The sequence below is a fragment of the Passer montanus genome, unplaced genomic scaffold, assembly GCF_014805655.1.
Source record: "Passer montanus isolate IOZ18808 unplaced genomic scaffold, ASM1480565v1 scaffold18, whole genome shotgun sequence".
Classification (NCBI taxonomy): Eukaryota; Metazoa; Chordata; class Aves; order Passeriformes; family Passeridae; genus Passer; species Passer montanus.
In genome coordinates this window covers 8,787,168-8,813,248 of record NW_024365381.1, presented here as the reverse complement: position 1 = coordinate 8,813,248, position 26,081 = coordinate 8,787,168, and the positions used below count along the sequence as shown (strand labels likewise).

Below are 26,081 nucleotides of genomic sequence, written 5' to 3'. Positions count from 1 at the left end.
CAGGTGACATAAACCTCTACCTAACTTCAAGGTGCAGACAATTTATGGTTTTGTGTATATCTTCGAGTGGAACTTAGTTTCTCAGGAAATGCCCTTCTACAGCTGACTGGAGGAAGAGCCTAAGTAGAGACTTTATGCTTCAAGTCAAAAGTACATATGAATAAAATTTGGTGAGATGAAGCCTGCCCTAGATTGTCTTTTGCTGGAGCTTCATTAGCAAACTAGCAGATGTCTTGAAGGTAGAGGAACTCTTATTTAATCTGTAGTTTGTGCCTGAGGCATTCCTGTATTCTGGAGAATCTGATTCCACAGGAGTTTGTCTTTAAAACATCCTGCTTGATTTAAGTCTGAACAAAATCAGAATATCTTCATTTGGTGTTTGGTGGAATATTTTGGATGGGAAAGATATCCTTTCTAAACCTGTCAGCCAAGGAATGTGGAATCATGTTAGCATCTGTCACTGAACTTGGCAGAATAATCAAGTCTTCTCATCTAGCATTTTAGCATTTATTTATTTATAACTACATCTTCCTGTGTTTAATTGGTTTCAGTAAGCTAATTACACAAGTGCAGCGTGGCAAGGAATTGATGTTGGTGATTATTGTTTTCTTCTTTTTCTTTTCCTTAGGCAGGTCAGGTTGGCCTGGGTCTCAAGTCTAATGATAAACTGGCTAATTTCCTTGTATAAGTAGATTTAGTTGATTTTCAAAGACTAAATGCATTTCTGAGCTTGGCCCTAGGTCATCCAAAAATTAAGAAAATAATACACTGAAATGTTTGGTGCTATAGAGAGTGTGATAGGCATACATTTAGGATAACATTATTTGCTTATAGGTGGGGAAAAAGTCTTTGTCAATCAGTTACCTTTATATCATGAAGCATATTTTACTAAATTACAGCAGACCTTGCTTTCAGGCATGGCCTGCTTAGTGGGAGGGTTTGGAATTGTATATTTAGGAAGGTAGATTGGCTCCTTGTTGATGGCTAAACAGGTATCCTTACAGTGACTTTGTTTCTATTTGCAGGCAGAATTTGGAACTTATGTTTTTTGAGCATGGTTCAGAACTATCCAAGGTACTAATTTCAGTCCTACGTGTGGCACAAAATGAAAGGGGTAGCAAGAGCTCTTCCAGTTCAGTCCAGAAGGATTGTATGGAAATGAGCTCTTTATCCATGTTATTCTTGAAGATTTTGAGGTTCAGCTGCTAGTGTTTGATTCAGATTTTTGCATTGATTTCAGCAAAAGCTAATCCATTTTACTTGAGCTCAGATGACTTCTCTACATTGTCTGTGAAGAGCTGTCTGCTGAATTTGCTATGATGCCAGACAGAGATGTATGTTTCATTTCTTCAGACATCCTTTCAGTTTAGTATATAAACCACCATTTTTCTGTAAAAGGCAAAAAGCAGAGTCAGCTCTGTGATTCAGTAAGATTTTTGTTGCCACATTCTGAGGCTGACACTGTGTGTATACTTTTGAATGGTTTCCAGTGATTGGATCTGGCTAGACCAGGTGCTTATTGTCACCAAAGACAGCTTACAGCCCTGTAGGATGACTTGGAGTTAAGATATTATCTCACATTATTGAGCCTCTCTGTAATGAAATGCAACATACTAAACAAGTACTAAGAGTTGTTTGTTTTAAACAGAAGCATTTTTTCAATTTTTTACTTGATGGTTCTGTTGTCAAATTTAGATTCAGATGAAGAGAAGGTTATTAACTGGAGAAACTCATTCTGATGCCATTGCAAGTGGAAGCAATTTCAATACATAAAATGTTGATAGCTTTTAGATATTTACATTTTATATACTACCAAGAATTCTGTTTGGTTTATTTAAATCCTGTCACTTTGCCAAAATTAATTACTGGCATTTTTGCCTTGCAGTTGAAGTGATTACAAGTGTGTAACTTAGCTTCAGGCAGTTTTTAGCCAAAGCATAATTTAATATCCAGCTGTTTTTCCCAGTGTCTCCCTCAAGCATCAGAAAACATCCAGCTTTCCAGACTCATCTAAGGAAGCCAGTAGCCATGATGTCAGCAGATCCCAGTTCCTGGGATCTTCTGGAGCTCTAGATCACTACAGTTTTTACAAAGAAAATGTTGAAAACCTTTTGGCCAGGCATGTGTCCATTTTAAGTGCAATTTCTTATAAATGGAACTTCCTTTTGTTCTCCTTTGAGTTTTGAGGCTTGCAGCCAAATGATGCTGTTGCAAACTTGAGCAATCTAAACAATCAGAGCCCAAACTCAATTACAGAGTGCATGTAGGAATTCCTTTTTGGATACTGCTTAGAGAAGAGGGATGGCTTGTCTTATTAATATCTAAAATGTATGAATTAATATATTTTGCATTCATAATTCCCATTGATTTTAGTAGAGTTGTTTTGATAATGTTCTATGTTAAGCCCTTAAAAGGAAAACCCTTTGCTATTCATATTTTGAACTTAATTACACCAGATTTTATCGTTATAACTTTCTCTAAACTACCCATCAGAATGTCTGATCCTCTGACAGGTAAACATGTTATTTATTAAAAATAGTGGCAAAATATCTTTCAAAAGAAAATAGTGTGTGATGTACAAGTGTGTTGCAAAGACTAGTTATTTAAAGTATAATGATTTGGGAAATTAAAAGCTTTTTGTAAGTACAAAGTATTAGAATATGATTTTTTTTCTTACTATAAAACTTCACTAGATGTCAGTGTGGAAAGTATTTTCCCTTAAATGCAATGGGAACTGTAGAATAAGAAGTGTTAATTTCTTCAGCACATGCAGATTTTAAGATGACAGTTATTAGAATTTGGTGGTCTTTTATTTGTAGAAATGCATTTTCAGAGCACTGAAAACAATTTTGATGAGTTCACACTGAATCCTAAAAATTGTTTCTGTTCAAAAAGACATAAAAAGTAAAATTTGTTTCATTACTCAGTAAATGTCTGTAAAAAAACAGATATGTACTGTAAATGCAAATGATGTTTTAAAACATAATTCAAACTATTTTTAGGGTTAAAAAAAGCAGACTTTTTGGTTTTGTTTTATATTCTTGTTTATTTTCAGTGAGAAAAAAAATGTTGATGTATATTTTCTTGCTGTTGGTTTCTGGGAACTGGAGTTGTTCATATGGGGGTAGCAAGCATATTTTCACATAGTTCAAGAGAGGGCTTAGGCACTAACTTACACAGTTAGAGAAGAAAAAAAAATGCATTTATATTTATAGATGCTTAACTCTGATTAGGGAAAGCATCCCTAATCTCTTAGTGTGCTTGTGCATTGTTTTAACTGTGTTGTGTTTTATATCATGTTTGAAGGATCAGACTATCTCTGTTCCTACATGAGAACGTTGATTCTTTGGAGTGCTTTGGGAACTGGGGTTTTTTTACCATTTTTGGTGTTATTTTATTGAAGCTTCAGTGCTTTTATTGATGGTTTAGTCTCCTATGAGATAGACTTTTCCCTTTAAATTAATTCCTTTGTGTTTCTGAGCTGACACAGCAAGTGAAAAATCGTGGTTTGGATATTGTAGGGTGCCTCTGGCTTCACGTTGGTTGAAGTGAGCTGCTGCCAGGAACATTTACAGGTGAGCCTAATTGAGCACCAGTGAGCCCCTGGACACAGGTGTTCCTGCTGGGGGACAGAACTAACGAGGACACCCTCTCCAGTCCTCTCCTGTCTGATAGTACAGCACTGAAAAGATTCAGAGGGGATGAGCACACACTGCTTCCGTGCTGCTTCAGCTGCCAATTCACGATTTCTCTCTTGAAGTTACTTGCTTTGAACAGAAACTTAAGTGACCTTTGTGTTTTTCTACCTCAACAAAAAGGTTGATTCTGTGCTAAGTTAGGATATGACTAAGGAAGCCATAAAGGAAAACAAACCCCTATAAATTATATTTACACTAGTTTTCCAGCTTGAACTTGCATAGTAGATATATAACCATTAAAAAGGAATCTTCAAAAAATATGACCTAAAAAGATTGACTCTGCTGGAGTTGCATCCAAAGTTGCATTTTGGATTGTTTCCAGCTGTTAAGTATATTCTATTTAAAGGCAAAAGGGTGGGGTTTTTTTCCTAAATACTGGCATCACAAATTTACACCTTTTTTTTATACCAAAAGGAACATTTTTTGTACTGAATCTTGCTGTGAAATTAAATTTATGCTAGCATACTTAGAGCCAAGGTTTACAGCACAAATTTGGTATAAATCATATAAATAAATGTGCAACTGAAAATCAAACTGGATGTGAAAGCATACCAAAATTAGTTAAGTTATGAGTACTTCCTGCTCAGAACTGAAAATTCTACAGTCCCTGTTAGTTTTATTGACCTTATATGGGAGAAGTCTAGATATACTTAAATGTTTGTGGAAGCATGGGATAGTTTGGCCCTCATATTACCCTTTAATTACATTTTCCATTACATTATTACATAAAAAGTCTGGTCCAGAGTTTGGGATTGTAGGTCTTCTTTTGATCAATCTGGAAGCAAGTACAGGGTTTGGATTTTGAGAGATCACTGGTGCACCGTGTACTGTAAGTCTGGGAGCTGCTGCTGTAACAACAATTTATATTGCTCCTTTGGAAATGTCTGCATCGATTTCTGTCAGAGGCTGGATGGAATGGGTTTTTTTTTGTTTAGCTGTCTGTATTCTGTGCAGATCATAGGAAAAAGTCAAAGGACACAAAGCTACGGGTTACATCTAGTCTCAGCTGTCTCCCCACTGTTTGTAAGTATTCTCATCCAGTCAATATTCTTGGATGGTATCCTGTGCAGTATAGAATCACAGAGTCATGGAGTTGTTTGGGTTGGAAGGGACCTTAAAGATCACCTAGTTTCAGCCCCTTGCCATGGGCAGGGGCACCTTCCTCTAGACCAGATTGCTCAAAGCTCCATCCAACGTGGCTTCAAGCAATTACAGGGATGGGGCATCCACTGCTTCTCTGGCAAGCTGTTCCAGTGCCTCAGCACCTGGACAGGGAAAAAGGTGGCCTTATGTAAGTGGTTTTTGTGTATTAAATATTTAAGTAATGTAATTGAAGGATTGTTGTGAATGAAGTTGCACAAAAATGGAATGTTTTGCCTTGCCCTTCTCTGTTACCTAAGACTGTATGCCAAAGAGCTTGGCATAAGTACAACCCTTGTTGTACCTTACAACCTCTACAAGCTTTGTTCCTTTAATTTCTTAAGTAGAACAGCACTCAGCTTGGCTGTAGTTTACACTGCATTTCCTGAGTCCTGGGATTTATCCTCTCCTGTCTACTGCTTCTCACTCTGCTCATAAACCACAACTTAGAATATTTATGACACAGATTTCTGTAGCAATTTATGGGAGTCTTCTCAAGGAAGATTAAAGTTGACTGATCCACTCAAGATTGCTGATTTTCCATTTAGAGGAGTTAGGCATATGATAAATGTTTTCAAAGAAGATACACTGTGGGAGAGCTGGAATTGGTGATTATGGTTTACTCTTAAGTTTAAAAAATGGGTGGGGAGAGCAAATTGAAAAATTTCATTTAAGCAGTAATTTTGTAGATTCTCTGTACTGTGGATACTGCAGGAAAATTGTGTCCCATCTATTCATGCTGAGAAGGACAGATGGAAAAATGAAAATCTCAATCCTAATTCATGTTCATTAAATTCAAGCCACTGTTTTCTCCCATTTCCAAAGCTGAAATCTTTTTCAGTGGGATATTATTTTGTGGAGGACAGGGTCAGAACAGAAACTTATGTTTTAGTAAAAAAACCTAGTTTTAGGGTAGAAATATCTTTTACTGTTTGTCTGGAAATGCTTGCTAGAGGGAAGGCTATGTAAAACTTTGGCATACAAACATTTGGTCAGTACATGCCAGGACACAAGTATGCAGTGTGCTGCACTGGCTGGTGTGAGAGGAGGCTGCTAAAAGCACAGTCCTCTTCTCATGATGCGGCTGTCTCCTGACAGTTTCCTTGTATAGTAACTGAACCCATCATTTTAGAAGATGTAATATATTCAAGTCTTGGTTTGCCCTGAAGCCCATGGCCACAAATAGTACCTGGACAAATAAACAGTAATGTTTATAGCAGAGAAAGGCTGCTTGTGAAGATGGGCTGTTTGAGTTGCAGATCCAGGCATATGTGTTCTGTGGACAGTTGGGTTGTTACCCTGAAAATGAAAATGTGAGTCAGCTTGGTGGTCCTCTCTGAATGCTCAACAGGAGTGACACTGCTATTCTGCTTTGCATTCTTGTGTTTAAGAGAACCATATAATAATTTGGGTTGGAAGAAACTTTCAAAAGTCTTTTAGTCCAACAGTCCTGCAAGGAGCAGGGAGATTTTCAAGTAGATCAGATTGGTCAGAGCGCCATCCAGCCTGACCTGGAATGTTCCCAGGGATGGGGCATTCACCACCTCCCTGGGCAACCTGCGCCGGTGTCTCACCACACTCATTATAAAAAGTTTTTTCTTATACCTGGTCTAAGTCTACCCTCTTTTATTTTAGAACTGTCAGCCGTTGTCCTATTGCTACACACTTTACTGAATCGCCGGTGTCTCACCACACTCATTATAAAAAGTTTTTTCTTATACCTGGTCTAAGTCTACCCTCTTTTATTTTAGAACTGTCAGCCCTTGTCCTATTGATACACACTTTACTGAAAAGTTTGTCCGTCTTGTTAGCCCCCCTTACTGGAAGGCCACAATCAGGTTTCCCCAAAGCCTTCTCTTCTCCAGAATGAGCAAACCAAGTGTTCTTAGCCTGTCCTCATACAGGGAGGTGTTCCATGCCTCTAAACTTCAGAATGGGTAGTGATGGTATTCTTTGGCTTCCCTTGTGGAAGAGCTATCCTTTCCTTATCCTGGAGCTAAAGTTAGTGCCATTCACAGATTTCTCAGTTCCTCTCTACCAGTATTATTTGTTTCTGAGCCAAAATGAACTGTGGTCAATGACTATCAATACAAAATTGTTAGTGGAGAATTTTTTTAGTAGCAGCACACTTTTAGGTTTATAACTGTACCAAAAATACTTGTGTCACAAACAAAAAATCCTCTTTACTGAGATGAGTGTATGTTTTTCACAGGGCACTGCAGGAGTCCCTGGTTTGGCAGGGGCTGCAAGCACCAGTTATTCCCTGCTTTGCTGTGTAATGATGCTTCTTGTCTGCCCCCCAAGGTGCACCATTTTTAACACCTAGAAATGCTGTCCAGTTTCTAATTGAAAAACTGAAAAATCAGCCTTAAAATGAGAAGTGTCAGCCTCGTTTCAAAAGTTTCTAGTTACAGCCTCAAGTAGCTGCCTACTAAGATTTCTAAGAATGTTTCTGTGCTTAACCTCTATTACTTTTAGTTGTTAAGAATCTTTTTTAAGTCTGTTTCTTTGAGAACCTTTTGAAGTTAAGTAAGGGTAAATCTGAAGGAATGGTGGGAGTGTGAAATGGGACAAAATTCTAATTTGAAACCTGGATTCTTAAACCTTTTCTGAGATTTTTCTATATTGCACTTGCCCTTGCCCTTTCAGTTGATGTAATATGAGATAAGCCTGTATAATGCAAAATATGAAGAATGTTTTATTCATTTTTGCTGCAAGTGCTAAAAAGGAAAAAAAAAGCAACCCAGAAAAAGAAAATAAGTAAAGCCTTTAAAAATTGTATTTATAGTATTGGTTTCAAAGCCTTGCAGACAGCATCGCATGAAGGTTGTCTAAATACTTGCATCAAGTATTTCAGTAGTCTTTTGGTAAGAATTTAATGTGAAGTTATGCTGTAATTACACATGCACACATCTTTGAATTCTACATATAGAGATAAACTCTGAATTTAAATGGATCTTAGAGGAGCAGCTGAGATTTTCCGAAAAAGAAGAGTCCTCTAGTCTAAAGGAATACCTTTTCTGTTCCTCCCTGCCTCCTAAATAGTGGTGGAGGGGACACTGTCAGGCTGTTACAGCATTTGGGCTTTGTCTGCTGCCATCATCATATTTACTAATACAGATTTGTATCCATAATTTAGCTGAAGATCTATTTGCCAGTGCGTAGCTGAACCCTTCTAGCTCATTTGGCAGTATGTGTTGGCATAGCAGTCATCATGAAGCAAAATGTATGTTTGTATTTGGATCTTGTGGCAGATGTGTAATACAACAGAGCTACTGCTTTGGCATGGGCACTTTGCTGGCTCTACCCCCATTTGAAGTGTTCCCTGGTTATGATCTGTGATTGTGGCTGATATTGATGTTTATCTGCCTCTTCAGAATGAAAATAGCATCATTCTCTTTTCCGCTTTTTTTGTTTTGTTTGGTTTTCTTGTGATGTTTCAAAGATAGCACAGCATCGTACAAGCACAGTGGAAACAAAACTTTATAATACACTTTTTCTCAACTTCTGTATGGGTTCCGAAAACCATTTGTAACCCACCTATCTCATTTGGTAGCTGAAAAGCTGGGGTTTGCAGTCAAGGCATTAGAAAATGCAGGTGACTGAATTACTGGGCAGGCTCAAGTATGTTTAATTCTTCTGTGTGAGTAAGTACGTATGTAGGGGAAAAAATGATAAAGAGAAGAGGAAATACATACTTGCTCCTCTCTTTTTTTGGTGGAAGTTGAGGCAAAAGAATGACTTTTACAGAGTGAGCTTAAGGTGTGTATGTAGTTTGCCCTCAAAACAGGGTTTAACTTGTCTTTTTTGGGTAACTAACTTAATTTCCCAAATAAAATTTCTGCTTCTGAAGAAGCAGCACTCTGTTCATTTTGCATTTACAGGGATTTTTTAAAAAGAAATTTCAACTAGGCTCCTTCATTTCTGCCTTTTGGTTAATATTAATGTTACAGCATCAAATTGGAATGCTGTGTCTCAGTTTTAGCTGTCTTTGTGAAGGCAGAGCAGGATGAAGACAGGAGAAAGTCTGAAGACAGGGCTGGAAGGAAGGAGAAGCAGCAGTAGCTTAACTGATTGTTTGCCTTTGCCTTACACAAATGTGGCCATGCAAACACCACACATTAAACAAACACGCTAAAAATTGGTAAAATGAAACTTGGTAATGGGTTATTGGACTGTCTTTGTAAGTTAAATTCTGGCTGTATTTAATTAAGTAAAAATGATATTTCAACCATGATACTTTGTCTTATTAAGTGAAGGGAAAATGTAGGATGAAATAAAACTGTTGCTGCCTTACTTACTGGAGCTTTTATTTCCCCTTATCCATATGTGTATTGTGAGAACACAAAGCATAACAAATAGTGTTTGCACTTAGTTCTGAATACCATGAGGTCTGTGATCACTCTTCTCTCTGTGAAAGCAAGCTTCAAAGCCTGTCTGGCTGCCCAGAGACTTTGCATTTCTGCACATGTGATGGATGGCTTCGTTGCTCTAATAAAGCATGGCTGTTGTTGGAGGTCGTGGTCACAGGAGAAATGCAATCCATCTTTAATGAGGGGCAGTTCTACAGAGGCCTTGGATGCCAAGACAGAGATGGAGCATTTCATTTTTTGTTTGATGTAGAGAGCCAGTGAAGAGCCACTATCTTGTTTTACAATTTCTTTTTTAATTAGTGAGAAGGTGGGAGCTGTATCCGGTACAAACATTAACCATTCTAGATATTTTGGCTTAGGTCCCATGTGTAATGAATCTGGAGGTTGCAAATGTGTGTATTTCTATGGCCAGATCGCTGATGAGGTAGGGAAATCAAACCTCTGGCCATGCACAGATGGTGTTAGACTTGCCTGTCTGAGCATCCATCCTTAGGAACTGAGGTCTCACAGGCTGCATGCTAACTAGCAGACAGTGCCTGTAATCAAGGGGAACATTATGGCCAGGGAAATTCTTCAGAGCAATTCCCATCAATTCACATAGTAGATGTGACTTTTGAGTGCCTCTGATAAGCAGGAACTTGTGTTAGGGGAGAATCTGAAGGTGGATCATTTCATTGGCCAGGCAAATGTATGTATGCCCTCCTTTTTGTTTTCTAGATTACTTGCAGATGTTGGACATTGGTTGTGATGAGGGTTACTGGGCCCTTTTCGTTCAGATCAAGAAGCAGCAAATTAAGAGTACCAACTTTTCCTCACTGGATCAGTTGTAGTTGGACTAGTGTACAAGGGATGTAGAACTACACACATTACCAGTCTCCTTACACATTTATTTTGGTTTTTAAGCTGTAAAAATGAGATCATTCTCTCATGGTGAATTTATTTGGTATTTTAATTATATTGCCTAAAGACTATGTCTGAGTGTATGTGGCTGTGTATGTGGCTGTTTGAGAAGAAGGTAAAATGCTTTCTCAAAGCGTGACGAATGCTAATTATCTTTTTCCCCTTAGCTTCTGCTCTTAGACCTGTGGGAGACAGACGTTATTTAGCAAAGGGAGGGACGAACATCACTTCTTCCAGGCTCAGAAGTTAAAACGTGATATGTGTCTGCTGTGGTTCATTGACATGTCTGTTCTCAGATTTGTTCTTTCAGTAAGCATCTCTGAAAGGTGGCAGGAAACACCAGCACTGTCAGTACAGAATCAAAACTAGGAAAGAGCTGTACATTCACAAGAAAATTGGAAATTCAGCTCATGCTTAGACTTTGAAAACCAAGATATATTGTATACCCATTCCCTGAACTCATCATTCAGGAGTATAATATATTCCACAATCCCAATTTTATCTTTCTTGTGCTTGTTTCATTTATTTAAGCGTTGTTTAGTTTAACAGTTTTAAACAAAACAGGTACAGATTTAAGTATCTAAGGTAATGCTAGTGCTGGGCTATAGTTAAAAATGTGTTTTCCTTTGGAATTTAATAATTTGGCAGTTGACCTGTTTCTCTTCAGACCGATTCTTGTGCTGTGTTCATCATCCTGGTATTGGAACAAATAGCACATAAACTCTTTTAGAGGAGGGTTTGCATGTACCAATATTCAGTTTATTTGAGGTTAGTAGTTCTTTAAAAATATATTCTTGAAAACAAACATTTTTGCTGTATTTTTATTTGTCTTTCAGGTTGATCCAGCTTTGAAAGAAAAATTAAAACAGAATCCTGTGACATTGGAATCTGAATATGAGGTAAAATAAATTTGTTGCCTGGGGCCCATAACCTTGGCTACCCTTGATTACCCTGGCCGCTGGTGGGTCATATCTGTCCCTAACTAAAATTAGATCAACCATCTGCCTTTGACTCACTGATGTCCAATAAAAATAAGGTTTTATGTAAAGAAAGGTTTTTGAACACGTAGTGCTTCTTTCTGAACACAGCTTTACTTTGATTTCCAGGCGTCAAGTACAGTGGTACAAATAAATTCACTGTTTCTGTGGTTAACCTGGTTTATAAATGTAGAGTTGATGTTGGCCTTAGAGGGAGTGTGTGTGAATGTAAGTCAGCACTTCTAGTGCATGAGCTTGGATGATTAGACCAAATTGCAGAACAATGTGCACAATGTACTTTATGTTATTTCTTGCTTCTGAAATTTATGTGTATCTTTGAAACAACTGTCATTCCTTTTACATGGCTTCAGAAAATTTTATAGAAAAATAGTTCGCTCTTCCATCAACACAGCATTTTCTTCAAATATTACTGAGTTCTGAAATATCTGTTTTAACCAGTTCAGTGTCCAGTCTCATAAATTTTCAGACCTACAAAAAGCCATGTTAGAAAAACCAGAAAAAAAGCCTCCCTGTGATCAGAAACAAAGAATATAGCTATTTAAGATTATTCTTAATGTTTTAAAATTATTTGAATCACATGTCCAACTAACACTTTATTTATCTCTGTGGCTTTTATACTGAACACAGATTTTTGTTTTCTTCCCATACCACATCTCTGTCACAAGCCTTTGAAGATCTCCATTACACCCATTGCTCTCATACTTAGGTGTCCAAATTGCAGTACCTGATCTTGATAATCAAATTTTTCTATTTTATTACTCTTTTGTAATTTGTCTGAAATAAAAATAAAACTTACTTTTTGTACATTCACAGGCCTAATTTCACAAAATATTTGCTAGTTTTTACCATTATTGCAAATAGTTTTGGGCTCTCCCCTGCTATAAAGAATTGTGATTTCTGATGCAGGGAATAACAAGATGGAAAGTTCCAATGGAGACTCAAAACTTACAAATCCATTAAGTTCTGATTGCTTCTGGGATTACTGTCTCTCAGATTCCATTCAATATATTGTAAGGCTGCTCTGATTTATTTATGTGGAAGAAAAAATGAAAAGAACCACAAGCAGTAAAAAGAACCACATCTCAAACTCAATATCTAACCTCAAAATCAACAGATCTGTATTCAGATATACCATACTCGTTCTTCAGAAATGAGTAAATAGGTTAAGGATAATATTTAAATAGCCATAATTCCATTATCTTTATGGATAAATCAATGCTAATAAAATACATCTGGCATAACAATATATTACAAGCCTTCTTAGGTAATGAGACTCTTTTCTGATGGACAGAAATGACAGAAGCAATCTTATTTTTTCTTAATCTAAACTGTAGAGAATTCCCAGACTGAAATTCTTCCAGAGTAGTGTTTGGGTGCAATAGAGGGCAGATCAGTTCAACAAAACAAATGGATTTGCATAATGAAAATAGATTTGGATTATTGTTTTGAAATCTAATATCAATATATACTTTATTATGCACACCAGCTTGCATGCACATTTAAATTTCTTTCTTCAGTGAAACTTGTGAAACTACCAGCAGTCATGCACATAGTTTGCAGGCTCTACACTAAGTGTGTGACAATATTAAGTCACTGGTGGATTCAGTCACCACCTCTGTATTCTGGTGGATGAAATCTAACCAATCACCCAGTTACAGCTGACATTTAGGAGAGTAGTTTTCTGTGGACCCCATCTTTTCCAGTCTAGAGGGGTTTGGGTGGACATTTTTCTCCTTTCTTTATTTTTGACTTGTCCAAAATACAGCTGTTAGGAGCACCTTCTAATTCAATATATAGGTCACATTGAAGGATTACACTGGTGGCTGTTACTAAATATGGTGTGATAAGAGATCAAGGGCAGTTAAAAAAAAAGTTGCTGTTTCGATATGTAAAGCCTTATTTTACAATATTATTAGCATTATATCTGCAGCTGTTACTGAGGATACCATGCCAGCTCTTTTGAAGCATGGTTGCCTGAAAAATGCAAATGTCCTTTGGCCCTCCCCAAGACTTTAAAAATATCTGACTGTCCTTACAGAAATGTGCATATTGAATTCATACTGGATTCTTCTAGAATGTCATAATTTCTTCTGTAAGCATACATATATGCCAATATTTCAAACATGTTGAAGGCTGCATTTTGTCTCTGATGTGGTGTTCATGATGAGGTAAAAAGATATAATCACAGACTTAATTTATTGTGAGGAAATTAACATGAAGACATTTTCTTACCTTCTCATTTACTAAATTATATCTTCTCAAACTATAAAAGGTTTATTTTGTACAGGAATGTTTCTGGTCAGGGTACTATGTTGAGGAAGGAAGAATTTACATGTGAATTCATACTGCATTTCTTCTATCTCAGATCTGTTAATAATGGTATTTATCTTTTGTCTTGGGCCATGCCAGAGGAGCAGCCTACCTTTGCATACACTCTCCATCGTTTATGCATTCCTCTCACACACTTTTGTGTCCTCATATGACCAATTAGTCCCTGCTGCTCCCCTTTGACTAATAAATCACAGCCCTGTCCACTAGTGATGCTGGTACTAATGTGAATGTAGTTCTGCTGCTGAGCTGGGCCTTGTAGAACACACTGTAAAAGATGTTGAGTGTTTGACCTGTGACAAAAGTCTGAGTATTTTATTTGAAAGGACAAATATTTGTTTGAAAAAGGGAGATAAAAAACCTGTTTAATATGATGAGTGAAAACCATTCTTGTGGTTGTTTAGCAGTCATAGTACATTCCTCTTCATGTGTTTAATGCTGTCTCAAAATAGCATTCCTTATTCTAGCACTTGGTTTTCGTACTTCTGTAAAATTAATGGTCTAATAAACACCAAAAAAACTGGCCTCAGTTACATCAGACCCCAAAATATAAAATTGTAGTTAAGGGGTTTTCTGGCAAATAAAAGCTTCCTTAAGAATTTACTAACACTTTGCTGTGAAAAAAAAATCATTTAAGTTTGAATCAAATATGTGATATTCAGTGGGAATCAATAGCAATTGAAAGTAGAGGAAAAAATATTCCAATAAATAAAAACTGTTTCCATTGCTATGGAAACACTAAATGAGTTAGTCATAAAGCATGGAAGACTGATAAAAGATGCTAAGGGCATCAGAGCTGTCTGATAAGTAATCTGACAAGGATGGGGGTAAGAGGATGGTGTTGCAGCAAACCAAGAATAAAATAATGAGGATGTAAAATAGTGAGTAAGCATGTTGGCAAAGTAGCAACATGCAAAACCTATCTGTATTTTTTTAGAAAAAAAAAGTCCTTTGTGTTCAAATCAGATGTGCTTCCAAATCCCTTAATAATCAAACAAGATGTTAAATACCTACTAGACTGTGCTGGTTTACAGCTATGTTCTAAGAATGGGCTTGGAAGACTTCAGTGGCTGCTGAAAATTTCAGTCTGGGAATGATGGTTCTCTGGGAATCATCACTAGGCAGGAAAGTGATACTATTAAAAGAGTTCTGGGAAATTTGGGACATACAGGCACTATTGGGTACTTTTTTCAGTGATGTGAAAGAAATTGTGAAATCATTACTAATGTGCAAGTGATACGAAAATATTCCAGTGGCAGGGAGGGAGAGCTGTTCATGTTATTTGCTAACATGGGCCTGTTAAACATGCTAAGTACCTTCTAGAGTAACTGAAATTATTTATTTAAAAACTGAAAATGCAGCAACTCTGAAAAATATTTAGGAGTCAGTGAATAAATAATTCAGCATGGTCTTCTAGTGTGATCTTGTGGCACAATAGCTAATTCAGTGTATGAATATGAACAGGAATGGTAGATGTAGGAACAGGTGATTTTACTTCTGAGTGTGGCACTGATGAGGCTGGGACTGAAATTCTGGTTCTCCTTTTGGTATCTGGGTTTTGAACAGGGCTTTAAGAACAGGTTGCAGAACAGGCTGACTGTACTAACTTAGGGCTCTAAAAATTCCTTAAAAGAAATTAAAGAGTTAAATAGTATTAAAGGTACTGAGAATAATGGTGTTTTCATATAAATATTTCAATAGGAAGGAGGTGATAGCAATTGAACGTTTTTTACTGCAGAAAATATAGTAAAATTAGAAGTAAGATCTGTTCTTAATAGCTGGGAACATCATTTGAATACAACAGCAAGAAAAATGAGTCTTCTGTGTTTCAGAATATCAAAACTGTAAAACTTTACAAAGTTTTTCTTCAACTGGTTGCAAGGATGGCATAATTGACATAATGGTCAAATAGTCTGCAAATGGTCAGACTAGAGAATGCTGCTTTCTTGACTTAAAGAGTATGAATGTTGAGAAGGTTTTGTTCCTAATAATTGTGATAAATCACAAAAAGTCAACAATAGCTTGGGACAGAAGTGTTTTAATTGTTTGTCCTGAGAATTGCAAGCAAAAGACTTGTAATTGCAGTATTAAAATGTATATTGAGGACAGTTGAAAATATAAAAGTAGGTATATGGAGAGATGTTTTGGGAATATAACCTATATATTTACTGTCTCAAAAGATGAATTTGATTAAGCTCTTCTGAAAAAGACTCAGGCCACTTATTGCTCATTTGACATAACTTCAGGGATTGTTGTGCCAGCAGAATGGATGAAACTTTTTTTTCAGGGAGTGACAATGTAGTAACACAGTAATTGCATCCAAGTGTGTGGACAACAGGAGTGCTCTAGAAAGACATTCCTGGATGCCAGTCATTGACATCTGCAAGTGTGTTGTTGCTGTCATTATCAGTACAAGAGGATTACTGATTTTGTTCAAGAATTAACAGATTAATGTACTGAGTTGATTTGCTTCAATGTCTGTGAAGATATTGGTGGCTAAATGCTTTGAGCTGTTTGAGAGCTGACAGAGATGTTGGGAAAATATCCCTCCTTAGTGACTGTTGTGACAATAAATAGGTTTAGATAAATGGAAGAAGTTGAGATTTTTTTTTTCTTCTTTTAACCACTCTTTTCCTTCCATGCATTCTTCTTTCTTGGTGCATTGTCCAGCCTAACCATTAGATTCCAACTGCCCTCCAGGTTGTGTCTGGGACAAGCTCAGTTTCTGTATTTCAGTTTATTCACGTGTGAAATGCTCTTTTATGTTTTTATTTCCTTGTGACTCTTCAACACGATGTTTTGTAGAGAAGTACAAAGTTCTCTTATTTTATCATCAATAGAAACTGCCATGGGAAAGGATTTTAATTCAAATAGTTTGTGTTAGGCATTTTATTCTGAGTAGATGTACAGTCCATAGCCAGCCTATAGTTTTGACCTTTTCTTCTTGACATCTCAGTAGTTTCCTGTACTGTAGTTCAATGTGTTCAATTTTTAAACGATCTTCATAGTTTTTCATAGAGAAACACAAGAAGGTGGAATTTGGTGATGGGTATGTCACAGGAAGAATTCTGGTGGAAAAGTCTCTTGCAGGAAGAAAGACAGCCTCCAGAGTGAAGTTCATAGGGTGTCACTTTTTACTGGTGCTGTTTCTGGAATGCATCTCTATTTAATAGTCCTGTAAATTCTTTTGTGGTCATTTCTTAGCACAGGATTTTTTCTTAACTGAGAGCTTTTTCTTTTATATATGTTGCATTTGCACTTTCCTTATCCAGTAAGAAGACACTGATGTCTAATGGACAACAAGGTGAGTGATTATCAGTCAGATTATCAGTCAGACAGCAAACATGGTTGGGAGTGTTACGAATGATCTCTTCTCATCACCCTTTCTCCTCTCTCCAACAGAGAATCCTTAGTATCAACTTGCATTCCATGTGTGTTTTCTTGGTTTTTAATGCCACATGAATTGACCACCTCTTGACCATGCTAGGGCCAGCACTGTGTGTTGTCTCAGTCACAAAAACCCCCAAAAATTTGAGTAGGGCAAGTTGTATGCACACATCATGGCTGAATTCTTTCATTTCTTGTGTTAAGGAATGCTGCTAGCTTCTGCCAGGCAGCCAGTATGGGGAACTTGTGCAGCTGGCTAGGTGAAAATGTTAAGCACTTCTGTCTTGCTAATGGTCCTCCAGTGGGGAATTGTTGGATCTTTGGTATGAAATATCTCTGAAGTAACTTTAGTGTAGTCTGTGGGAATTCAGCTACACAGCTGAGGCCGTGTATTTTCTCTCATGGTCTCCTTCTGAAGATGATACAGCAGAACAGATAATTTTGAAGGAAGTTCTTGTCTCACCAACCAGGCAAAGTAGCTTTTTGCAAGAATCCTGTTTGTTTTTCTTAGATTTTTTTCCTCTGTTTTTGGCCAATTTCAAAAACACTATCTGAAGTATTTTGTGATTTCCAGTGTACTTCCAGATGATGTCCACGTGGACAATCAAGTCTAACTGTGAAATGCTTAAAAAAATTATTATACAATTCTTGCATGTTCTTTGCTTCTCAAATTATTGTTACCCATCATAATTTAATGTTCAAAAGTATACTATAAAAATGTACTCTGCTTTAGCAAGTTACTGTCAGAGAATGAGTTGCTGCTTGTTCTAACAGGCTTACTGATCAAACAGAAAAATTATATGCAAGATTCTGGTGGAGGCTGACCATGGAGTTTGCATACTTCTTAGCTAAATAATCAGATTTCTAAAAATTGAATGAAGAGTTCCCTAGTTGAACCCCTGACTTCATTGTATGTCTGGTAAAACTTGGTATTTGCCCAGGTATGGCTGGGAGGCATCACTGAGGAGTTCACAGGCTGAGGGAAATGGTGTTGCTAAGTCAATATGTAATAATCCATCTTGCTCATAGCATCTTCCCCTGAAGTCATCAGAGAGCCAGTGTCCCCCTGTGCCATCTTACAGCTCTAACATAAATGGTCTTTAAGCACAATGTACTTCAGCTTCCAGCTCTAGAAGGACCCCAGACCTTACCTTCTAAAACTTCATGCTTGTAAAATTTTAAAAGATGCCTTGATCTTTCTAAGACAGAAGTCTTTCTGATTTGGTTCGAAGACCTGTTGGTTCTAATAGAATGACAGGTAGAGTTATCCACATATTATTTGTGACCTGTACATTCAGCAGTATTGCTGAGAAGTAGCTTTACTGTTACTGGCAGTACAGTATGGGAATAATGCTCCTATTACTGTCTTCATCAATTAGAAAGGGGATGTTAGCTGCAGAGAAGAAACAGGAGGATTTTTTTCCCTGTGAGAAATTGCCCAACAGCACAAATCAAACAGTAACCATTGATATTACTGAAAAACTATTTATGGCTGAAAGATTTGGAATTGCCCTGTTAATATTTAGCCCAAATCATAGTTTCTCAACAGGGAAAAGCCTTCTGTTTCAGCATACAAATTGATAAACAAATTCTGGAAGAGAGGTGAGTGGAAAATCAGCAGGGAAGTGTAGATGAGAAGCAGAAGTCCTAAACTACACTAACTGTGTGAATGTTACCTGAACCACCTGAGACCAGGGTAGAGGGGGGAGTATGTGAGAGGCAGGAGATTGGGCTCACCAATTTCAGAAGGGTCAACTGCTTGGTAAAGTTGACTGCTGATTTGAAGGACTGTGGTTACTTTAAAGTAGTTTCTTAATGGCCTGGATTTAAGTTTAATTTGACGCTGTTGTTGTAAACCTTCTCTAGTTGTTTCTTTTCTTATGCTCACACACTTCTGTTAGTAGTTTCATGGTGGTAACTGATCATTTCTTGTTGTGGTAATGTCTTAGCCCTTTGCTGTGGTGTTCATTGCAGCTTTTCCCTCTCACATAAGAAACCTTGTTTTTCATATCTCTTCAGAAGGAAAAACACCATGTGTGACTCATGGGTCTCATATTTTTTTTATCCTGGTACACCTCATCCTTTTTTTATTAGGGTATCTTTTTATCTTTATTAGAAGGACAGACTGTGCCAGATTTTATATACAGAAGTTAAAAAAAACTGCCCACACTTCGAAGTATTCATAGTCTTAGGAAGTCGTTTGAAGTAAACCATTTCATTAGTGTCAGGAGGGCTTTCTGGGCACCAGATAGGGATGTGCTGTAGAAATCTGTATGGTCTTCTTAGCAGCAACAGAAATGTCATTTTTTACTTCTGCTGGTCTCCTGCACTGTTAAAGATCACACATCCCCTTCAGTCAAGTTCATGTTTATTTAGTTGAAAAAGTGCTGCAAACATCCCAAAAGTCTGTCCCTGGCTGCTCCTATTTTAGAGACTTGTGCTGCAGTAACTAGGTCAACCCTTTAGAAAATTTAATACAATATAAACTTAGCAAGACCAAGCAGTCAGATTTGGGAAATTCCTTGGTCCACTTGACTTGGCTAGGTCTCCTAAGTAGTGAATTTAGACATAAATCTTAGTAAGCAGCACCTCTCTTTCTGGGGCAGAATAACCATAGCTTGATAAATCTTTTCTATATAAGGGAAATGAAAACTGTCCTAAATGTACTTAATTGCTTTGTTAAAAGTGGAATTTGCTGAATTTGGGATGTTTGATCTTGAAGTTGTACTGCTGCAATCATGCTATTATTTATGTTGGACCTTTCTGAGTTTCATTTTTGCTTAGGAAAAGAAGACACACTGAAAGTAAATGACCCATGCATGCATTCTCTTGACTTTGTCATAAAGCCTATGAACCTTTTGGACTGAGAAGTCCATCTTGGGTGATCTGCAAGTGTAATGCATAAATGGCACTGGATCATCCTCTGAGATTTATTGTAGTTTTTAAGAGATTTTGAATTTTAAGAAGGAAAACTGCTTGTAAATTAGGAGGAAATCATGGCAAGGGCTAATTCCAGATGGAAGTCTGTCTCATGTTATTTTCTCTTATGCTAAAAATGCAAGGCTGTGTAATCCTGCAGTTTTAACTGAGTGATATAATTGTTTAGTTTACTGAGCACCTTGTATCACTATAACACCTTCACATAAAGCTATGAGAGTACTCTGTGAACATTAATTAAAGTCTGTGACACCTCCGAGGTGGAGGCAAGTCCTGTTTGCACGCTTTACATAGGGAAAAGGTTGCACAGACAAACCGGTGGTGCAGTTCCTCAACACATAAAGACATCACACATCTTCTGTGACACAGTCACTCAAAGATGTTTCTCTTCTCTCTTCACCCCATGTTTCCTTCAGCCAGTTTAAGTGTTTCAATAGTCCAGTGCTTCTATAGGATTTCTTCATAAGCAGTATGGATTTATTTTCCTAAATTGTTTTGTTGTTTCTGGTTGGACCACAGCCCCACATGGTTGAATTGGCATAATTAAAGGGAAAATAATGCATGGGGAAGGTCTCTTAAACCAGTTCATCACAGCTTAATTAATTGTGCTATAGATGAATGCTATTGGATCCCACTGAACTAAGCACCAAAGCCTCTATTGGTTTTTGCCAGTCTTCAGTAAAGTCAAAAGGAGAAGCAGCTCTCTGGATGCTTACATGCCAGTCACCCCTCACCCCCCACAATTATTCCCTTAATGAACATAAGCCAATCTTATTCTGGCCATATTTTGCTGCTTACTAACTTGCTTGTTTTCTAATATCATAAAAACTAAACATTCTCTAATTGGGAAAAAACCCTTCTTTCTGAACTGAGGATTCAATCACTAATCACGGGCTATTAAATCGCAGATTATTAAATCACTAATTGCAGATATTAAATTATGTCACTTCCTAGACAAAGTAAGTAACACCCAGTTTATATTAAGAAAATGAGATGTCGGAAAGATGGCTCTGTGAAAGAGTTATATAAAAAACCCCACTAAAGCCATATCAATGCGATGATGAAGTTAAGATTTTCAATTATATACAAGACAGCAGATTCAATGTTAGCTGTAATTCTGTATCTCTTCATCTATATATCGTTATAGATCTCCTCAATATACCTTTTGTCTCTTCAAGCTTTTTTTGACACCTTTAAAAAGCAGACTGTTCAATTGGTTTAATTTACAGCCATGAGGATATTTTTCCCTGGCTCATCTTTTGTCTGCAAATGGGTTTGCTTACTATAATGATGGGAAATAATTGGCTCTGTATATCAGAGCTATTTCTTTCTCCAGTGTTCATGACAGAATTTATTTCATCAAGCTGTAAAGTGAACAGAATTCTCTTATCCCTCCTTTCACATGTGAGAAACTGAGACTAAAGCTAGGAATTTTTGCAAGTGGCCACCTTGAATTTACTCAGCCTGAACACTAATAGTTCTAAATGAATTTCTGCAGACTTCAGTTTGTGTATTGTGGCATGAAGACTATCCTGCAAGAGTAGAATTCAAACTCTTTTTTAAATTTTATCTTCTTTTAAGGCTGTCAGAGGCTTATAACTTGTACTTAAGGCAGGCATTTGAACCAGCAATTAAGAAGTGAAGATCTTTTTATGTCCTTTTTGGTATCTTTGCACCAGTCAAGCCAGTTAATAAGTCTTAAAAGTTAAGTGTGGCAAACAGTTGAGCATATTTTTCTTTTTCACTGTGCCTGTCTGAATAACTGCATTTTTTCCCTTCAATTTACAGCTTCTGTCAGTCCTGTACTCTTAAGAGGCAGTTTAGCTGATTTAGGGAGTGAATCAGTAGATTTAATGGACTATACTGGTCTTACTTTAAACAGCTAATTTTCAATATCCTTTGGGCTATTTGAGACAAGCAGAAAAAGTGCTGCTTATCTGATCTGATTACATTTCATTGTAGTCTCCAATGATTGAGTGTTTAGTACATTTGAATTGGGAGAAGTATTTTGGATTTTAGCCTTCTAGTTCATATGAATTACAGTTTAGTAAAAGCTGGAAATAGTTTAACGTGTGATGTGATGTCTTCATAAAGTTAGGTAGGCAGAGTCGAAGCGGCTCAAATGAAAAAAAGAAATAAGAAATTAAGAAGACCTAGCCAGATAAAATGAAAGATGTTGACTTCAGCTTCATCTGAGACCAGAACTAGCTGCTTGCCTGGATTCTCACTGTACAGCTCAGGCAATCTGAAGGAGCTGTGTAACTTTGCAGCTTGTGCTGCACCTAATTAAGTGGACTGTCAATCTGGTCTTATTCTCATCGCTAAGATGAACTTAAAATGTAGCTACATGCATGTCTTTAGCTTACATCTAATGTAGCTATTTATTCTGGGATGATTCTGTTGTAAGAATTTTCATGTCAGTGACTGAGCAAAAAGGGTAGGGTTTTACTCAGTTGTATGTGAGGTGGTGTCTTGGTTTAACCCCAGCAGCCAAGCCCCACGCAGCTGCTCACGCAGTCACCATGATGGGATGGGGGAAAGATTCAGAAGGTAAAAGTGAGGAAACTCATAGACTGAGATAAAGACTGTTTAATAGCCAAAGCATAAGGTGCTGGTGTAAGCAAAGCAAAACAAGGAATTAATTTACCAGGTCCCATGGACAGCAGCTGTTCAGCCATTCCCAGGAGAGCAGGGCTCCATCACATCTAAAGGTTGCTTTGAAAGACAGACTCCATCTTTCTGGATGTCCCCCTGTTCCTCCTTCTTCCCCAGTTTACATGCTGAGCACAGTGCCATATGGTGTGGGATATCCCTGTGGTCAGTTGGGATCACCTGCCCCAGCTGTGTCCCCTCCTGTGCACCCTCAGCTCACTGGCAGGTGGGGTGGAGTGAGAAGCAGAGGCAGCCTTAGCACTGTGTGAGCTGCTCAGCCATAATGAAAACGTCCCTGTGTTACCAACATTGTTTCCAACACAAATCCAAAACATATCCCTTTACTTGCTGCTATAAAAAAATTTAACTCTACCCCATCCAGAACCAGCAGAGATATGTGAAAATAGCTGTTCCATAGGAGAGCATTGCAGAACAGATTCTCATGTCCCCTTTCAGTAGTGATACTCCTTCTTATGCTTATCCACATGCAACAGGAGTGCTCTGTTATTCCAAAATTGGATATCATCAGTTCAGAAAGTTGGAATGTCAAATAATTCTGCCTTCTGATGACTGATAACTATCCCATAAACTAAATTTTTGCAGATACTGTCCCATGGTAGTAAGGAAGGTGCTTTCTTCTTGAATTGCAGTAAGATACTACAAAGAGTTTATACATGACACAAAATGTTAATGATCTCTATAAATACAGTGACAATAAAAAATTATCATCTTCTTGTATGCATTAGGACCTTTATTTCTTAATTGATTAATAGATCTTATTTGTCATCTCAGGCAGTGCCATTCATTGCACATAACCCTTGGTTGTTTTATTCTGTCAGTGTATCCCAGTGTGTTTTCTAGGTACCTTTATGATTTCTATTGGAAACTGCCAAGATACTTTCTGGTACTGGTTTGCATGGATACTATAGTTTTTAAATGCATCCTGGTTTTGACAAACTTTCTCTCTGTAAAGCCTCTGTGAAGTTTCAGGAGCAAATTAATATGAAATTTTGGTAAAGATCTTCAGCACTCATGTCTCTTTTGATAGACTTTTTTATGTAGCCTGTCTTTAGATACCACAAGTTTTGTTGTACTTATTTTAAAAGTTGATTAATGTTCTGGCTTCGGGAGACAAGCAACTTAGGAATAGTTGAGATGCTCACAGGTGTGTGATACTTTTGTGTTGAATTAAATCAGCATGCATCTCTTCAGTTAAAGCACAAGGTTATTTTAAGTGTAGTTTCCTTGAAGCCTCCATTAGAATCAGATGTTAAATTCCGAATTTGCAATCAGAGGAGATAGTCACTGATGGATGATGTGTACCTTTCCTCCTTCTCTCTCCTTTCATGTCAGTTCAGATCCCTTCTGGGGAAATGAAGTACCAGCTAAGCATAAGATGTATAAAGTAGTAAAGACAATTCTTCAGAAAGACCTATGCCAACTCTACAAAAAGTTCAGTTGCTCTTACCTTGTGAAAGTCTGCTGTGTTTGTGCCTGTGTTCTCATATATCTTCTGTAGAGTGTTGCTTAATTTCTTTTGATATCTGACTAACCTCATTGCAGTTTCCTCAATTGTAGAAGTGTCAGGAAACTTTCACATAAAATGAACTAAGCAGTAGGTCTATTCTGTTATAGCTGTTGAATTTTTCTGCAACTATTATTCAAGTCCCTGGGTGTTTGCCATTTATTTGAATAATTGATAGTAGACAAATTAGGCCACAGGCTTAGGGCAGGGTGAAGTATTTTCTGGTGTATTTTTACAGCATTTGCTGAGATGAGGCCTTGATCACAGGTCAGGTTTGAGTCCCACTGCAGTAAGTATCATTCATTACTGGAATGCAGTGTTGCTCTGTTTAGTAGCACCAAGGACAGCACTGATTCTGGCAGTGGTGCAGACCCTCTCCTCAGTCTCCCCACCATGTCCAATGTGCTGTTCCACAGCTGGCATGTGAGGCTTGAGGTCTGTGTCCTGGGAAGGGAAAGCTACACCTCTGCCAACAGGACTGTGGAGATGCAATGTTTGTGGTCTTTGCAGCATGCGGTAGGTGAGGTCGCAGGGCGCCTGTTCTTCATTTATGTTGCCTCTAAGTCATTGGTAGGTCTGAGGGGGGATGACAGGAGTAGGCAAAAAAAAGGTAATTAAATCCAGTTTTCAATACCTGACAGTTCAGTCAGGTAGCATATCTCATGTATGACTTAGTAAGAAGCCTGTCTGTGGTGGCTGGGTGCCATGGGAAACTAGTCAGCAGAAAGCATTGCATACCTCTCTCAAGTTAAAACCACATGGATTGGAGGGGTTTGCACTGTTGCTGTCTCTCTTTGTGCTAGATAATGAATCTTTTCCAGCATGCTTTGTATTTTTGCTGACAGGATACTTCAGCTCACTAATTTCTAATCCTTCTGTTTGAGCTATACCTATACTTGTCACTCCTGCTACTTCAGTGTTTGGCAGACTTGCAGTTGAAGAACAGATCAGGAAAACAACGTGAGAGGAGAAAAGTGAATACGAGGTATCTTCAGTCTTGCTCAGATGCTGCAGTGCTTCCTGTCCTTAAATGCTACTTACCTGCTGACAAGCAGATGCAGTAATGCCTACCTTAGTCATTTATGTAGCTATATGGATAACTACTAGGTTTTTCTTCCTTGTTGAACTTCTCATGCAGGGTAATTGAAAGTTCATCAACCCAATAGTGATATTGAGTTTCTTGTGAAAAGTATCAATTTGGAATCATATGTACTTTAAATCATGGATCCATCAAGGTGACCCTGTTATTTTTGCTGTTTGTCTGCAGAAGCTTGAAAAATCTAACTTGGATAACTGGGAGAACATCAGAGGACCCAGTCTGTGGGAAGATTCCAGGACGGTTCAGAAACAACGGCGGGAGGCTCTCCGTCTGAAGACTGAGTGACTAAGAAAGCCGCCTTTGGTGCCTCTGGAAAAAAAAAAAAGTCAAAAAAGTCTCAGGCTGGACTGTCTTAATTTTTAATCCAGTGTCAGGAAGAGACATGGGAGCATTTGCACTGTACAATTCAGCTGGTGTATATATAAGTAACTGTGATATCAGACCAAAAGGCACTGTATTATGTGAAGCTCTTTGTTTGCATCAAATTGCATCCAGGCTGTATATGTGAATTTTCAATTAAAAAAAGCTGATTATTCTACCGAGAATATCCCCTTGTTTTTCAGTCTCTTACATTCAAAACTGCTTCAGCAAGGAATAACATTTCAAGAGTCACTTGTCAGCACCAGAAGTTGTCATCCTAATGAGAACAACAGTGCTGTCATCTAGATGTGTGTGACCAGATAAGTGCTGCTTCAGGGAGCCCCTGCATGACTTCAGGCTCTTTAGCTTGGAAGGGACTCTACAGGCATATGAGCTGTTCAGAACAATGAGTCCCATTTTGGCTAAATAATACTCTTGTGTTTCATTTGCAGGGACTCCATAAAGGCATGTACTGAGTGTCAGCTGATAATTGGTCAAATAACATTTGTTTAGAGGTGATTAAATTTCTGTGATTAGTTTATCAATACCTTCATGCAGGCTGGACCTCTGCTCTGGAACGTCTCAGTTTGAATTGGAAGAACTCTTCCTCACAAAGAGCTGTGCTGCTTCTCTGTGAGTAAATACTGTAGCAGAATCTTCTTGAACCACTACACAGTGGCAAAG

The 26,081-nt window shown here is 37.7% G+C and overlaps 1 protein-coding gene across 1 annotated transcript in view; it reads left to right on the top strand.

Moving 5' to 3' along the window:
• LOC120500236 (cytochrome c oxidase assembly protein COX16 homolog, mitochondrial) overlaps positions 1-25,584 on the top strand; it is a 45,525-nt gene extending 19,941 nt beyond the window's left edge. Inside the window, exons 3-4 of the mRNA XM_039704813.1 lie at positions 10,948-11,010; positions 25,206-25,584. Of these exons, the coding sequence (XP_039560747.1) occupies positions 10,948-11,010; positions 25,206-25,322 (180 nt within the window). The 3' untranslated portion in view covers positions 25,323-25,584. The remainder of the gene's footprint in view (positions 1-10,947; positions 11,011-25,205) is intronic.
• Positions 25,585-26,081: the final 497 nt, after the last annotated feature.